At 35.4% G+C, this 16234-nt stretch overlaps 1 protein-coding gene across 1 annotated transcript; it reads left to right on the top strand.

The window, feature by feature from the left end:
• Nucleotides 1-10106: 10106 nt before the first annotated feature.
• bloc1s5 (biogenesis of lysosomal organelles complex-1, subunit 5, muted) lies at nucleotides 10107-15028 on the top strand. The gene is made up of 5 exons (XM_059524375.1): nucleotides 10107-10236; nucleotides 10594-10676; nucleotides 10962-11091; nucleotides 13719-13777; nucleotides 14741-15028. Exons 1-5 carry the CDS (start codon nucleotides 10215-10217, stop codon nucleotides 14912-14914), a joined length of 468 nt encoding a protein of 155 aa, XP_059380358.1. The 5' UTR covers nucleotides 10107-10214; the 3' UTR covers nucleotides 14915-15028.
• The last annotated feature ends 1206 nt before the right edge of the window (nucleotides 15029-16234 follow it).

The raw sequence follows: 16234 nt of genomic DNA, 5'->3' as shown, positions 1-16234 counted from the left end.
TGTTGATTTATTTTTTTTATTTATTTTTTTTATTTATTTTGATTTAGTTATATCTGTTATAATATAACTTCTTATAAGCTGCAAGTGTTTATCAGGAAAAGGACTATTCAAATTAAATATGAGAAAGTAGCACTTGATTGCTGTTAAATGCCGTCATAAAATGCAGTGACACAAACATTTCAACTGTGACCTGTGTCCAAATTTTTCTTGTGGCTACTGTATGTTGCACATATCATTAAGAGGGAATATATGTGTGTGTGTGTGTGTGTGTGTGTGTGTGTGTGTGAGAGAGAGAGAGAGAGAGAGAGAGAGAGAGAGAGAGAGAGAGAGAGAGAGAGAGAGAGAGAGAGAGAGAGAGAGAGAGCGCAAAAAAATAAAAAAAAAATAACACCCTTGTTGTTAATTGCCATACTATGACATTAGTTACATCTGATTTTAGAAACACCAACAGTGACTTGAGAAATGTGCAGCGCTGTAGGGTTCAGGAGAGGAAGTGTTCACTTTCCACTCAGAGGAAGACCTGTGGGCCGTCTGGATCCATGACTGAGGATGCTTCATCCTGTACAGCCCTTCAGTTATTCAGCTCAAGGGAATCATATCCTACGATGAGCCATCATCCGCTTGTTAGAGACTCACTTGTAGAGCTTCATTTTTCAGGCTATATTTAAGCGCACATGACAAACTGCTGATTCTTGGCCCTTTGAAAACACATACGCTCGAGGCTGGCGTGAAATCGACATTTGCACCCGTCTGCAGGGCGTGAGGACGCGGGACAAAGCTGCCGTTATTGCACTGCGGCATAATCTCTTGTTCTCCTCATCACTCTCCTTAACTCCCCTCATCATCACCACAGTTGTTATTGGGCTGCTCTCCTCAACGCTTCCATTCCTGAGCTTAAAGTGTTTGAACTGGAAGCGCTGTGGCCCCTGAGGGCCCCGAACTGCTCCATAATCAAAGATATTTGCGATGAGTTTGCTGCGGGTGGAAAGGTTATAGCTGTGTTTTATGGCGCTAACTCAACACACCAGCACAATGAAGCTACAGTCACCCATATCAGCTTTGAGACAGCCAAGATGTGAATAACTGCAATATTCCTGTTTACTGATTGATTTTGCTTTGTGATTTTTATTTCTTCACCTCTCATCTTGTGACTGACCTACCAGGACTCTTTTGCCCTAGCCACACACTCACAGATAAACATGTGACATTCTCTTTGGTGCTTGATAACATGGCCCTTGACTTAATGTGAAAATGTTATTGTCTTTAATATAATTTCATGGTGTGTTTCTCTGTAAATAAACAGATGATTTGGTGTGTTGCTAGACACCAAATAGAGGTGTGATAACTCACCCAAACTAGAGCCATAATCTCTTTTTCTGTAATCAAATTTCTATAATCCCTTATCACTATGGGATAAACCCAAGAACACAGTAATGATGTTTGACAAAATGTTGTTGAGCTGCACAAAACAGGAATTGGCTTTATTAAAATCACTAAACAACTGTATATGTCCATTTGTACTAACAGAGCAATACTGAGATGTTCAAAACTATTGGGAAAGGATTTGTCATCAATGTCCTCACACACATTGAGTAGGATAATTTAATTGGCTGCTTAAGGATCAGAGCTAAATAATTGCAGACGCTAGCTGAGTGTACATAACCATAATTTGTTTGGGAAAGTTACCATTAAAAGCCTTTGATGACATCAAAGAACAAAAAATCAAGTATACAGTTTCCCAAGGTACTAGATCTTTCCATTCTGCGTTCCACGGTCAAACAAGACCAAAATAGAGAAACAAGCATTGTTTTTGGTACAGAATCACATAAATACTGATCACATATGTGGTGCAATGATATTTGATAATATACAAAAATTGGTCTCAACCTACAAATAATAATAATAATAATAATAACAGAGATGTTTGTTTGTTGGCTTTTTGTATTAGAATTAAATTCGGGTTGAAAAAAAAATTACTGCTTTAGGGTTAGAGGAAATAATTACTACTGGTAGTTCGCAAGACTCCTAATGACACAACACATATCTAACTGACCGTGATCTTCATTTTCTGCTGGGTGTATGTGTATTTGTGTTTACATACATTTTGCAATTCATTCCCCTCCAGACTTCCCTCAAGAGGTTCAAGTTTTATCGGTATCATAAAGAGATTTTGCCAAACCATTATTAACATATGCTGAAAATGTGAAGGTAGGCTATGCATTTACTTTGGTTTAAAATCTTTGTGGTTTGTTAAGTGGGAAAAGAAAGTGATTTTGCTTTGTGTGGAATGAGGGAATGAGGGCATTAGGTCAAGAGCTGTAGTCGTGTTCTCACTTTCTACATTTTTGTTTCTATTTGTGTATTTTTTATAATATAATGTTTAATTTTGCGATCTCTTTCTCTCGAGTCATATACTTTGTTATATTGCTTTGTTCTTTTTTTTATTTTCCATCAATGACATATAAAAATGTTTAGAACTAAGGTTCAGTCACATTAAGACAAGATTTTTGCAGGTCATTTTTCTGTTGACATGAATGTTTCAATTTATTAAGCAAAGCTCTCACAGTAACTTTCAAACCAAGCAGCTTTTTCTTGCCGTGCAGTAAATCTGTGTGGAAATCATTCCTGTCATTCCTAGTGAAATTACTGGATTTTGTCCACAAAAGTTTACTAAACAGCTCTAAATGGCACTGCACCTTTAGGCCTGTTTTTCTTGCAAGTGATTTTCAACATTTTGAGATCTATTACCTTTAAAATACTATAAAACTGGTGAATTCTCATTTAAAAAAAGTATTTTTCCTTAACACATTTCCCAGGTGACTGCAGAGCAATAGACAATGATTTTAAAGCACCACAGGCTTCAGCAGCGTGCATACTGAAAGTCTGTACACACTCGCTCATGCTGATATGAATGTTTGCCTTTCGGTGTCCACTGAACATGTGTATGTGGTATTTTTCTTTTTTTACCATTTCATTATGTTATATATTTTTAATTTATAAGCAGAGGAGGCAACCGCGAATTAAAGCACTTTATAGTGGCCCCTGTTGAGTATGTGGGGACACATCGCTTCCATCTTTCCAGATCTGTGAGTTAATTTGACAGCTCACGGGGTGTTGTGGAGTCTCCTCTGTGAGACAGGTACCCTAGGGCGAGCCAGCTGGATTGTGGATGCTTACAGAATTGGCTTCAGCTTCCTGCTGGGTGTCATCTGTCTGCATGCTCTGCCGCTGCATGGCTAGATTTTTTTTTCCCGTCCTCCTGACATCATGTGGTTGAGCAGTTTGTGCCTGGCAGGGTTTGTCTTTCCAGGTCTGCCATCAAACTCAGCCAGCGAGTTCCTAATCCGGCACGGCACCGCTCCCAACGCCGGCACCCCTGGGCACCCCCGGCATCCCACGCGGGAAACCGTAGGCCGCTAAAACTTCCACAAGCGTCAGAGGAGATCGCTGCACTCCTACACTCGGTTGCGGAGGGGAGGAGAGAGGTGGCGGGGGGAGTCGCTGCCAGCGGACTTGTTTTGCTCACACACAGAGAATGTCCCCACTTCCACCGCCGGCCTGTCACTTCGATTGTGTGCTTCCACAGGTTCGGGAATCTCTTCGCTTGTTGCCGGCAGTTTGACTCGGACACCGACGCAAATCCGCAGGGGGAAGTGACAGCGACGAGTCTGTGCAAACTCACGTGCCCATCCGTAGGCCTATTCTCTGGCCCTCAGATCTGCCGTGAACATTGATTGTGAAAGACACAACGATTCCACCCATAGAGCTTTACAGTTTAGCATCGCCAGACAGGCCTGACAGGGTTGCTGGGGTTTCCAGAAAAGCACATGATGATAAGTGCATATGTTGATTCTCAGACTACAGGAGGGGTCCGGTGGACTCCATTCAGCCCCTGAGAGAATGCAAAGACAAACTCCGACACCGGCCGTGATGGCTGTTTTCCTCTCTGTGCTGCTGGACTCTCAGGGGGTAAAACGGTACCAGGATTGGTGACCTGCTCTTTTGCCCAGGGTTGGATCTGACTGACGGAGAGAGAGGCAGAGCAAGAGAGTCAGGCAGGTTGGTCAGCCCCAGGATGAGAGCTCTCGCCAGGGCTTCGGGTCACGAGAGATCCTCCACCTGTTCCGTGCCACCACCAGCCTGCCGAGTCCCTGCAGCCACCTCCGCGGCGAGAAAAGGAAGATAAAAGACAGTGAGAGCGAGTAAACAAGAGAATGAGAGGAGAGGGAGAGAGAGAAGCCATTCACTGTAAAATAATGATACCCATTGGGTAATGTGAGCTCCGTGGCCTGAGATGGCAAGGAGGGGGAAACGTGTGTGTGTGTGAGTGAGTGAGTGAGTGAGTGTGTGTGCTTGAGTTGACCCTGGTGGGTATGTTTTGTAAAGCTTATCTCAGACCTCCTACTAAACACTTTGTGTTCGCTTACCGCTCCAGGAGTCAAGAGCTCATCTACAGTCAGCGCACCAAACAAGATCTGCACATTATTCAATTCAGTTTTTGTGAAAGCCAAGCTTTAAGTTTAATTTAAAAATTTAAAGATTTAATTAAACCTTAGGGTCAGTTGCCTGGATAGACTAAAAACTTAAAGCAAGAAACAGGTACCACAGTTTTTTCATGCACTGGTCACTTTTAAGATGTTGGCTTATTTTGCTTCCATGTTTTCTTTCAGACTAAACAAAAGAAAGCAAACAAAATAGCTACAGATTAAAGTGTTAATTTTATTACACTTTATCTGTCTGTGTCTATAGTTTACAATAAATATATTTAAAGGCCATTTTCTTAAAATGAGCAAATATTCATTTCAGTAGCTCTTACATTTACCAAACATTCCAGTATTAATATTATCTATATTCTGAAGGGTTGTACTATGAAGGGCCAAACAGGAAATAATTACATAAAATCTGAATATATAAATGCAAACTGTGAACATATAGAGTGTTTTGAAAACATATTTGCATATCGAAATATATAAATGTTGATAATTTGTGCTGTCAAACAGTAAATCACATCCAAAATAAAAGTTATTGTTTACATAATATGTTTGTGTGGTGTATATTTGTTATATATACATACACACACATGCATGTATATATTTAAGAAAATATGCTGTTTATATATAAAATTTTATATTTATATATACATTCTAGGAATTTACAGTCAAACCACAATTTATTACGACACATTCAACATTTCTCACATTATCACAGTTTATTCGTGGTGTAAAACATTCACATTAATTTGAATAATTGTTGGTCCCACATTTTTATCAATGTTACTGGTAGTCCACTGTATGAAGAATACTTGAGTATGATAAATCACAGTTTACTTTATCCTCATTTACATGAATTATAGTTCCCTGCTCCCACTAGTAAGAAGATATCCAAAAATGCATCTGTCTGAATAATTTTTAGTTTGACTGTAAATATATACATTTAAATATTTTCAAAATTATATTCTGTATGTTTGTGTATTTATATACATAATAATAAATATACAAAATATATAAACAGAAACTTTTATTTTGGATGCGATTAATCGCAATTAACAACGTTTGACAGCATTATACTCATAATATATCATTCACCTGATATATATCTGACATTTTTTCTAATACTGAAAACTAAAATCAAGTTAACACAGCCATCACATTTTTCCCCTAAGTAGATTTTCATGATTTAATGCAAATTGCGTACATCATTTTGTCATAACACTACACGCTAATTTCTCTAATCCAGGGTTCAAACATTAGCACAGACATCTACGATAAAGTTGTGCTCTCAAATTCTCATGGCATGTTGTCAGATGGCATCATATTGAGTTCTGCTGGGTTTGCAATACACACAGCACAGAAAATGCTATTTAATAAATTATTCACACAACTATCATGATTTTGTTGTGTGTAAAAAGGGTCCTCAGTCAAAACCAGAAATGGGGACCCTGGAGAAGGACTTAAGGAAAGATCAAGAGCAGATAATTTAAGAAAAGGGAGCTGAGTAAAGCCACAGATGAGACGAGACGTACTCGAATTGACCATATTATTTATCACGATCTCTCACTGAGAGACGCTGGATGGTGGCTAACTATAATGTGAAAAACTCTACAGTGGTTTAAATGTCAAAGATAAAGGTGTAAAACATAGGAATGTCTCATGTGAGTGTGTTACAATCAAAGTTGATGGACAAAAAGGTTTAGGCTGTTATTTGGAGTTGATCAAGAGCAAAGGGAAGGATTTGGATTACAGTATATGTTTGAAAACAGAATAGAAAACCACTGCTAGAGAAGACAAACATCTGTGTAATTGAACTTTTGACTCAAAACCATCTTGCTGTTGAGATCTAGGCCCTGTGACAACTAGCCCCACTGTATAGATACCTTTCATTACCTTTTTAAATTATACTTTTATTCAGCAAGGATTCATTAAATTGATCAAAGTAAAGACATATAGAATGTTACAAATTATTTCTATTTCCAATATAAATCAACACTCTATTTTATACTCTCAAAGAAAGATTATCCAGCAAAAGAATTATTAGAAAGATCACGTGACACTGAGGACTGGAGCAATGGCTGCTGAAAATTCATCTTTGACATCACAGGAGTACATTAGATTTTAATATATAGGCTACACAAATAGAAAATTGATGTTTTGATGGCTTATATTTGCTGTATATCTGATGTGTGAGCATAGAATACTTATTTTAAAAACATTAGTAAAAATCTTACCTTACCACAAATTTTTAACTTTTTATCTAAATAAAGACGATTTATATGAAAATGACATCTGTGGTGTTGCATTCTAAATAAGAAAATATTTTATTTTCTAATATATCATGTTTTTAATAACATTTTATTATACAAATTGATTATATAAATGTTATGTGTCAAAGGTATTATTTCAAAAATATTATTTTAACCCCTTAACTGTCACTCACGTTTTTGAAGATAGACTTGAATGTGCATGATACAAACCTAAATTTTTATAATTCATGACTGAAAACATTTTGTAACATGATTTTGATGTGCCATTTACATGGTAATGCAATGTCTGATTTTAAAATGGGTTTTAAAGGATGAATTTTGAGATTTTATGTTTTCAAGTGATATATAACTTCTGATGATTTCTAAAACATGATAGAGAAAAAGGCAACGAGGAAGTCTTTTTTTTAAACAAAGGTCAAAACTCATTTTGTAATGTAGATTTCTGAGGGTGCACTCTTGTCATAAATTAATCTATTACTTTTCCTACATAATTTTTAACAAATAATATTGGAAAAATATATATTTGGGAGTCTTGAACCTTTCCAACGATATATAGTTTGTCAGGATTAGATTAGATTTGATTGTAATATAGTATAGTCAACGTAGGCGTCCCGTATACGGGACGGGGTGACAGTTAACAGGTTAATACTAAAGAGTCATTTTAAATCAAAGCACGATTAGAGATGCCTTTTTGCATCACTGAGCAAAAAACTAAAATATGGCTTCATTAGGAACAAATAAAGTTATGCTTCCATACCTTTTCAGTATATATTTTCTTTGTTCGGTAAAAGCTTATTATTTTATTAAACCTTATGTTCTATTTGTTGTCTGGGAATAATTAACAGCTCAACTCATCGATGACTAAATTTCATTGTTATGACTTCTCCTAATCCTAATCAGAATTTTATAAACAAGATTGTAATCTTGTTTATTCATCTAACATTCTCCAATGATTTTTTTTTTAAACACACAAACACACACACACAACAACAACAACAGATTCTGTGGGACCCCAAACAGTAAGAAATGAATGTCAGTCTCTACAATTGTAAATGTAGAGATCATGTATGTGCACTGACGCTGGTTTCATGGAGCTCAGCATTAACTCCAATAGAGATGATGATGCTCAGAGACACATTCTCATTACAGCAATAACAGTCCAGTCCTCTTCTCACACTCAACATGCTGAACCAACAGTTTACTATTTATAGGCTCATTAAAAAGAGAATATCATATCCCTATGATTTTCTGGTTCTTTCCTCTAGTCTTCTCTTTTTTGCTACTAAAGATTTAAAAGTTATTTTGTAATAAAACAAAATATTATACAAAATAAGTGCATGCATTAATTAAAAAGAAATTTGATTATTAGGATGTCAATATGTATTTTAAGTAAAAGGCAGATGAAGTGCTATGAGAAGATGAATCAGTAACATCATGGTGCATTTATGAATTTCAGCTGTATTAGACTTTTCTCTGTTAGAAGTTTCAGACGTGCATCATTGTGCATAAATAGGTAACACTTTACAGTAAGGTATTATTAGTTTTGTATTAGTTAATGCATTAACTATAAACTAACAATGAGCAATGTATTTTTTTTTTCTTTTTTACAGAATTTATTAACCAAAAATTATGATACAGAGTGTTTATTTAGTTTTTAAAGTTATTTGTCTCTCATGGTTTAGCTACCAGGTCACACAATTAAAGTAATCAAAATCATTCTCTCCATCTGAGCTTTAGAAGATTTCTTATAGCTAAAGTAATGCTTTGTCTCCATCTAGTGCCAGTGTACCTTAGTGTTTTTTTTTTTTTTTTTTTTTTAATGAAGGAGGCTTAAACATATACAGTAATAATATATAAATAAACAAATATGTGTCAGATATTTTTACAGTAGGTAGATAAAACACTGCCTGTAATGTGAGGTTTATGGGTTTTTGATACAGGAGCTTGTATAAAACGTTTTCTTGAAATCCAATTAAAAATCCGTAGAATACAACTCACAATGTACATTTGATGTCCTTATGCACAGATTGAATTACTATACAATAAGTATGTCAGAAGGAACAGCTGCTAAATTTAAAAAAACTAGAGTGTACTTACAGAGCACTGGGCTTGACCCGGCTGGAATTTATGGCCGGGCTGCTACTGCAAAATCACTTGAATTTAAGGCAATAGTTCAGAGACACATAACACAAGGAGAAAAACCTGGAAAAAGTAATATGTTCTGATGAATTATCCCACACCCTGCTTTGTAAAACAGAAAGTAGTCGAGACTGATTGATCACAGGCCAGCACTGTAGGGAGAAATCAGATACTTTGTGTGGGAATTGGAGGAAGGTCTGGTTTTATTATAACCTTTTATTCTGACACTTGCTATTAAAGTGAATAAATAAAATGCTGTAATAAAGTGTATGACTGCGTCAGAATTCCCATACTTTCAGAGTATGTATTGAATTCAATGAACTTTTCAACTCATGTGCCTTCTGCCAAACCTTTATGTCTGTTGGCAACTGTTAGGCTTTAGCAAATCTCTACATTCAGTCTCGGGTGTTTAATACATATCATGCGAGTTCTACCTCTTCAAACCCAAAAGTATTGTTCTATAACACATAAAGATGAAATAATATAAATAGCAGAATGTTAAATGTTATATAGATTGCTATGCATTTCTCTTTAATATATTTTTTGAATAATTAGCATAATAATAAAGCTAGAGTTAAAAAGTAGTATAAGTTAATAATAATAAACAGCTATCACAGCAGATGTGTCTCAGTGCCCAAGGTCCTGATCTTGATAATATTGGTACCATCACAATTAAACAGCTGTACTACTAACATTTTCATTAATTAATTATTAATATTGTTATTATTATTATTTATTTATTTTTATGTATTTTTGTAGGCTATATTAAAGAAGTAGTTAACCAAAAAAAAAAAAAAAAAACTAAATGTTGTTGTTATTTTCCATACACTGAAAGTCAGTGTTGTTTGGCCCTCAGTCACTGTTCTTCATAATCTATTATTTTTTGTTCTACAGAAGAAAGATATTTCATGATCTTGATGAGTTATTTTTTAAATAACACCAAAAATATGTGCAATTAATGTATACCTATATTTACGAATTATACTCACTGGTTTTCTCGAATTTCGAATTTGCTGAACGTGAAGAGACTTGTTTTATATAGCCACTTTTATTTTGAAGGTCACTTGGGCCTTTTATTTTGGAGTTATTTTATGTTATTGTTTGCGCGTGACTCGTTGAAGAACGTGACAACACAGTTCTGTAAAATTCTCCATAGGAACATTTCACTTATAGTATTTGACTCATTAACTTATAATATTATACTCAATAACATTTCTCAATCATCAGACGTAGCGGATTGGAAACATTTGGCGGAATATTAACGTTAACCTTACATATAATCGTGTAAGGCTGTGAGATTAACCAGCATCTCGTGATGATGGAGAAGATTGTTAAAGGTTGTTATGGTCATTTTCTTTTACGCATTAGACGCATTACGTTGCAGTTAATACAGCTAAAATTAATATAAAATGCTACTGACTGCACATCAAAATTGAAGTTTCAAGATCTTTTCTGACTGCAGTTTGCTTGAACTAATGATCGTTTAAATATTATCCACTAATTTAAGATAATGACATTTTTCAAATATTAAAGAAACATTTTTCATAGTAAAGACTATATTAGATATGTATATCTAACATAAACCTAGCATGTAAAGTAAGTAGTTTAAAGTACATCGGATAACTTATTTAAGTGTATACCTTTTTTATTTATTAATTGTGGTATTTAATGTCTCAGTATTTGTTTCTTCACAGATGTTGGTGACATTCAGTCGAGACTGATTGATCACAGGCCGGTCTTGCAAGGAGAAATTAGATACTTCATCAGGGAGTTTGAGGTTATTGCATAACTTTATTTTGATAATTGCATTTTAAATTAATTAAGAAAACATGTATGGTTGCATTTAAATTTTCACACTTAAAACTATGTATGCTATGAACTTGCCAACTGTGGATGCAGTGTGTTCTTTAGGTATACAGTTGTGTAGTTAGTATAAATACATTCCTCGGCATAGTGTACATCCAACATGGTGGCATTGATTGTCCTTTTACTTGTATGTTCTTTGACCCGTGACATATTAACAACAACCACATTTACACTAGAATTGTTTGTGTTCTCTCAGGAGAAGCGGGCTTTCAGAGAATGCCGTCTGCTTGAAAATCTGAATAAGATGACATCAGACACAAATGAACGTGATCTGCCGCAGTGTATTGAGAGTATGCAGGAGAAACTATGTGATGCTCTCACACGACGTAAGTCTCAGCATTTACAGTAAAGAGTGTACTGAAGTGTCAGACACAACATGAGGAGGAAATGGACATGCAGACAGGAAAGAAACTTATGTTGAATAAATCTTGTGTAATGTTTAATTTTGCTAGTATAGTTAAAAATAAATAAATTTTTTAAAAATGCATTTGTTGAAAAAAATGCATTAAAAGAAGAGTTTTCTTTTTCACCTGAAATGAAAATTAGCTGAAAATGTACTCACCCTTAAGCCATCCAAGATTTAGATGAGATTCTCAAAATAGATTTAGCATTGCATCATTTGCTCACCAGTGGATCCTATGCAGTGAATGGGTGCCAAACAGCTGATAAAACATCACAATATTCCATAAGTAATCAACACCACTTAAGTCAATTAATTAACATCTCGTTAATTAAAAAGCTGTGTGTTTGTGATATTAATAATACAGCTGCTGGTCATATAATTAGAATATCATCAAAAAGTTGATTTATTTCACTAATTCTATTCAAAAAGTGAAACTTGTATATTATATTTATTCATTACACACAGACTGATATATTTCAAATGTTTATTTCTTTTAATTTTGATGTTTATAACTGACAACTTTTTAGAAATCTTGGCCAACTAAAAAGTATAAAAATGAAAAGTATGAGCATGTACAGCACTCAATACTTAGTTTGGGCACCTTTTGCCTGAATTACTGCAGCAGTGCGGCGTGGCATGGAGTTGATCAGTCTGTGGCACTGCTCAGGTGTTATGAGAGCCCATGTTCCTCTGATAGTGGCCTTCAGCTCTTCTGCATTGTTGGGTCTGGCATATCGCATTGTCCTCTTCACAATACCCCATTCTATGGGGTTAAGGTCAGGCGAGTTTGCTGGCCAATTAAGAACAGGGATACCATGGTCCTTAAACCAGGTACTGGAATCTTTGGCACTGTGTGCAGGGGCCAAGTCCTGTTGGAAAATGAAATCTGCATCTCCATAAAGTTGGTCAGCAGCAGGAAGCATGAAGCACTCTAAAACTTCTTGGTATACAGCTGTGTTGACCTTTGACCTCAGAAAACACAGTGGACCAACAGCAGCAGATGACACGGCACCGCAAACCATCACTGACGGTGGAAACTTTACACTGGACCTCAAGAAACGTGGATTATTTGCCTCTCCTCTCTTCCTCCAGACTCTGGGACCCTGATATCCAAAGGAAATGCAAAATTTACTTTCATCAGAGCACATAACTTTGGACCACTCAGCAGCAGTTCAGTCCTTTTTGAAGCGAGATGCTTCTGACGCTGTCTGTTGTTCAAGAGTGGCTTGACACAAAGAATGCGACAGCTGAAACCCATGTCTTGCAACAAGAACAATGAAGGGTCTGTGCGTAGTAGTTCTTGAAGCACTGACTCCAGCTGCGGTCCACTCTTTGTGAATCTCCCCCACATTTTTTGAATGGGTTTTGTTTCACAATCCTCTCCAGGGTGCGGTTATCCCTATTGCTTGTACACTTTTTTTTCTACCACATCTTTTCCTTTCCTTTGCCTCTCTATTAATGTGCTTGGGCACAGAGCTCTGTGAACAGCCAGCCTTTTTTGCCATGACTTTTTGTGTCTTGCCCTCCTTGTGCAAGGTGTCAATGGTCGTCTTTTGGACAACTGTCAAGTCAGCAGTCTTCCCCATGGTTGTGTAGCCTACAGACTTAGAGACCATTTAAAGGCTTTGCAGGTGTTTTGAGTTAATTAGCTGATTAGAGTGTGGCATCAGGTGTCTTCAATATCGAACCTTTTCACAATATTCAAATTTTCTGAGATCATGAATTTGGGATTTTCCTTAGTTGTCAGTTATAAACACATAAACAAAATTAAAAGAAATAAACATTTGAAATATATCAGTCTGTTTGTAATGAATAAATATAATATACAAGTTTTACTTTTTGAATGGAATTAGTGAAATCAACTTTTTGATGATATTCTAATTATATGACCAGCACCTTTACATTTAAATAAAACATCTAAGACCATAAAAATGCTTCCTCCAGGGAAAAAATCCAAACTCTCACATCAACATACACCGACTTATTTGTTTATAACTTCTTTATAAATGGTGCTTGATCTGTGAATATTTCTCTCCTGATTCAGATGAGATAACATTTTCAATGGAGAAAGCAATATTATGAATGATGGACTCTTTTTTTTTTTTTTGGCATCACAAGACATTTACTGATGGACTGGAGGCGTGTGAATTATTGTTATGTGTTTATCAGCTGTTTGAACTCTCATTCTGATGGCACCCATTCACTGCAGAGGATCTATTGGTGAGCTAGTAATGTAATTCGAAATTCATCCAAATCTGCTCCAGTGAAGAAACAAACTCATTTAGTCATTTTAAAGAAGCGTAGGCAAAAATGTGAGACCACTGTGAAACAAGTAAAAAATTAATTTAAATTTATATTAATAAATGTTATATAAAGCACTGTAATTATTTTGACATACATTTTTAGATCTGTGTTATTTACTGTTGCTGCCAGTCAATTCCATAAGAATATTTATTTATTTAATTTTTTTTTTAACTTAATGTTAAATGTTAAAGCAAGATTAGTGTATTGATGGGAATATTGTATTGACATTTGCTTTTCTATTTGTAGTTGAAGCAGCAAATCATATGGCCCAGAGGATCCAGCAGAGGGAGCTAGAGGCTGAGCAGGTACATGAGGAGAATAGAACTGTGGATTCTATTCTAAAGACTTTATAAAGGTTCTCCACTAGTAGTAGATCTTGGTGAATCCACGAACTAGTGTCTATACAGTTTTTACCTGATCTTGAATCAGTTTTATAAATTTGTTGACGTTTTTAATGACATTTGTATGTTATTTGTATAATAAAAAGGAAGAACTGTAGTTAATAGTCTCTTACTGGCCAGATTAACCAAGCTCTCCATGTAACAAACAAAACAAGTCATAAAATGTAATAAAATATTACTAAACAGAGACTTCCTATATTTTAGATTGTGCTTTCAATAAAACATTTGCAATTGGTTTGTAAAAGGTGATTTTATGCATGTTTAGGTTATGCGTTTATGCTACATTTAAACCGTTCTGACCAGCAGGTATTACTAGTGTTTGGCATTTTGAGTGCTTTGAGATGATGAAACATTTCGCAAAGCAATTGGTTAAACGTATTTAAAGTTAAAAAAAAAGCATAATTTTTTTCCCATCACTAACTTTGACTACTAGTAATAATACATTAGCATTCCAAATGCTAATCGCACAATAAAATAATACATAATTTCAACATTTTGCTCCTTGATCTACTAGATTGCACATTTTAAATAATCACATAAAATCAAAAGCAAACAAGTCAAGTTTAGAAGAGTAGACTTTTTTGTATAGAGCACAAATTAAACTTGTACTAAAGTTGTACTTGCTGATTTAATCAATATGATGGGGAAATATGAATGCATATGAAACATTCTTTCATCTTTGTCTAAAGCATACTGTTTCACTATCTATTTTTATAAAAGAAAGGCATGCATTTTGTAGTATGCAATACGTAGTAGTCCATATAGCCATTACAGTTAGTTAGTATTTTAATGGTCAGATTTCAAACAGATTGTTATAAAAGCTAATAATAAGTAATTTGCATATTGTTTGTTGATGTGTGTGTTCAGAACACACATCTGCAGATGAGTGCGGAGAGGCGGAAGCAGGACTGGGAGGAATTCCTGAAGGAGCAGTCTCGGCTGAAGGAGGAGGTGGATGAGGAGCATGTTAAAGCTGTGGGCCGACTCAGTGCTCAATACAATGACATGAAAAAAGACCTGGCTAAATACAGCAGCTTCTGAACCCCGATGAATGTTTTACTTATAACATATCAGTGAAGTCCAGTTATGTTCTTTTTCCATTTTGTTGATGGTGTCGGGGATGGCATTAAAGAAATATTTTATACAAAATGAAAATTCTGTCATCACTGTCATCACACACACAGGCTTGATTTTATGCAGACTACAAGTGCACATTCAATATAATTAAGCATGGACAATATGCCAATGTTTTAAGAATCTTCACACTGTTAATTGTATTTATTTATTTTATGTTTTTACTTTTTTACAATGAAGTAATATCAATGTATGCTAAGCTTAAATGTTCAGGATGGATTTATTTTGAGCTTAAGTACTCCTCTGTGGCCTTGTTGCTTTTACAGAGGAGCTGAAGGTTTATCAAATATTATATTTACTTATTCTGAATGCATTAGTGAGTGCAAAGAGTTCAAGCCTGTAACATCTAATTATGAGTGTTTCAGTGTGTGTGTGTGTGTTACATTCATGAGACCTTTCAGTCTATGTAAAAACATCCATCATGGCACACATGTTCCTCTCACATCCTTTTAGTTCACATCTAATCATAGTCATTTCCACATAAGTTAAAAATTATAAATACCCTCTCGTATGACAGTTTTTTTTCCTACATTTGTTTGTACTGTCTCTTGAATTAAGCACAGCTGAATGTGTTTTAAGGCAGTCTGTGCACCTGCTTTAGATGGAAAGAGATCTTGGCCAGAAATCTGTCCTTTCTCCTCACATCTACCTATGTTTTCCATACTATAGTTAAAAAGTCAGACAGCACATTCAGTGACTCTGAGCTGCCTTTGACATGGGTGGAGCGATTGGACTGTCAAATTCTACACACGCTATGTCATGAGCATATACAAATTGCTAATGTTGCCACAAAATCTGTTTACCGTTAGTCAAGGTATTTCTCTGTGTGGATGCATCAGTGAAAGATATTATTTCAGATTTCTTTGAGATGCTGTTGGTCATGATGTGGCTTTTCCAGCTTCTGTCATGTTAACTAAAATAACATTTTGTTTGCTTCCAATCTGCCAACATTGAAGAATCAGTAAAAACTTTCAATAGCTAACAAAACATTCAGCCATTTATGATTTTACTACTACTGTCATGTGTCTGTCAAATAAATGGTTTGACCAAATATGAAATTCTATGTGATAGACAGACCACTTAAATAGCTATTTTACAAGATGGAAATATTAATTGACAAAAGACTTTAGGGAGTGAGCATGATGATCCACACATAACCTCACCACTAAACATAACTGTCACTCACTGGGTCATAAGCAGATCTCATTAAAATTTATGAAATAGCCA

The sequence above is a fragment of the Carassius carassius genome, chromosome 35 (genome assembly GCF_963082965.1).
Source record: "Carassius carassius chromosome 35, fCarCar2.1, whole genome shotgun sequence".
Classification (NCBI taxonomy): Eukaryota; Metazoa; Chordata; class Actinopteri; order Cypriniformes; family Cyprinidae; genus Carassius; species Carassius carassius.
Note: the sequence above shows the minus strand (reverse complement) of the source record. Positions and strands in the feature narration are given on the sequence as shown.

Bases quoted from the DNA above. Each gene is read 5' to 3' on its own strand.
- bloc1s5 (XM_059524375.1), top strand. From the start codon at position 10,215: ATGATGGAGAAGATTGTTAAAG. The intron at 10,237-10,593 runs GTTGTTATGGTC...GTTTCTTCACAG, and splicing joins GATGGAGAAGATTGTTAAAG to ATGTTGGTGACATTCAGTCG. The intron at 11,092-13,718 runs GTAAGTCTCAGC...TTCTATTTGTAG, and splicing joins ATGTGATGCTCTCACACGAC to TTGAAGCAGCAAATCATATG.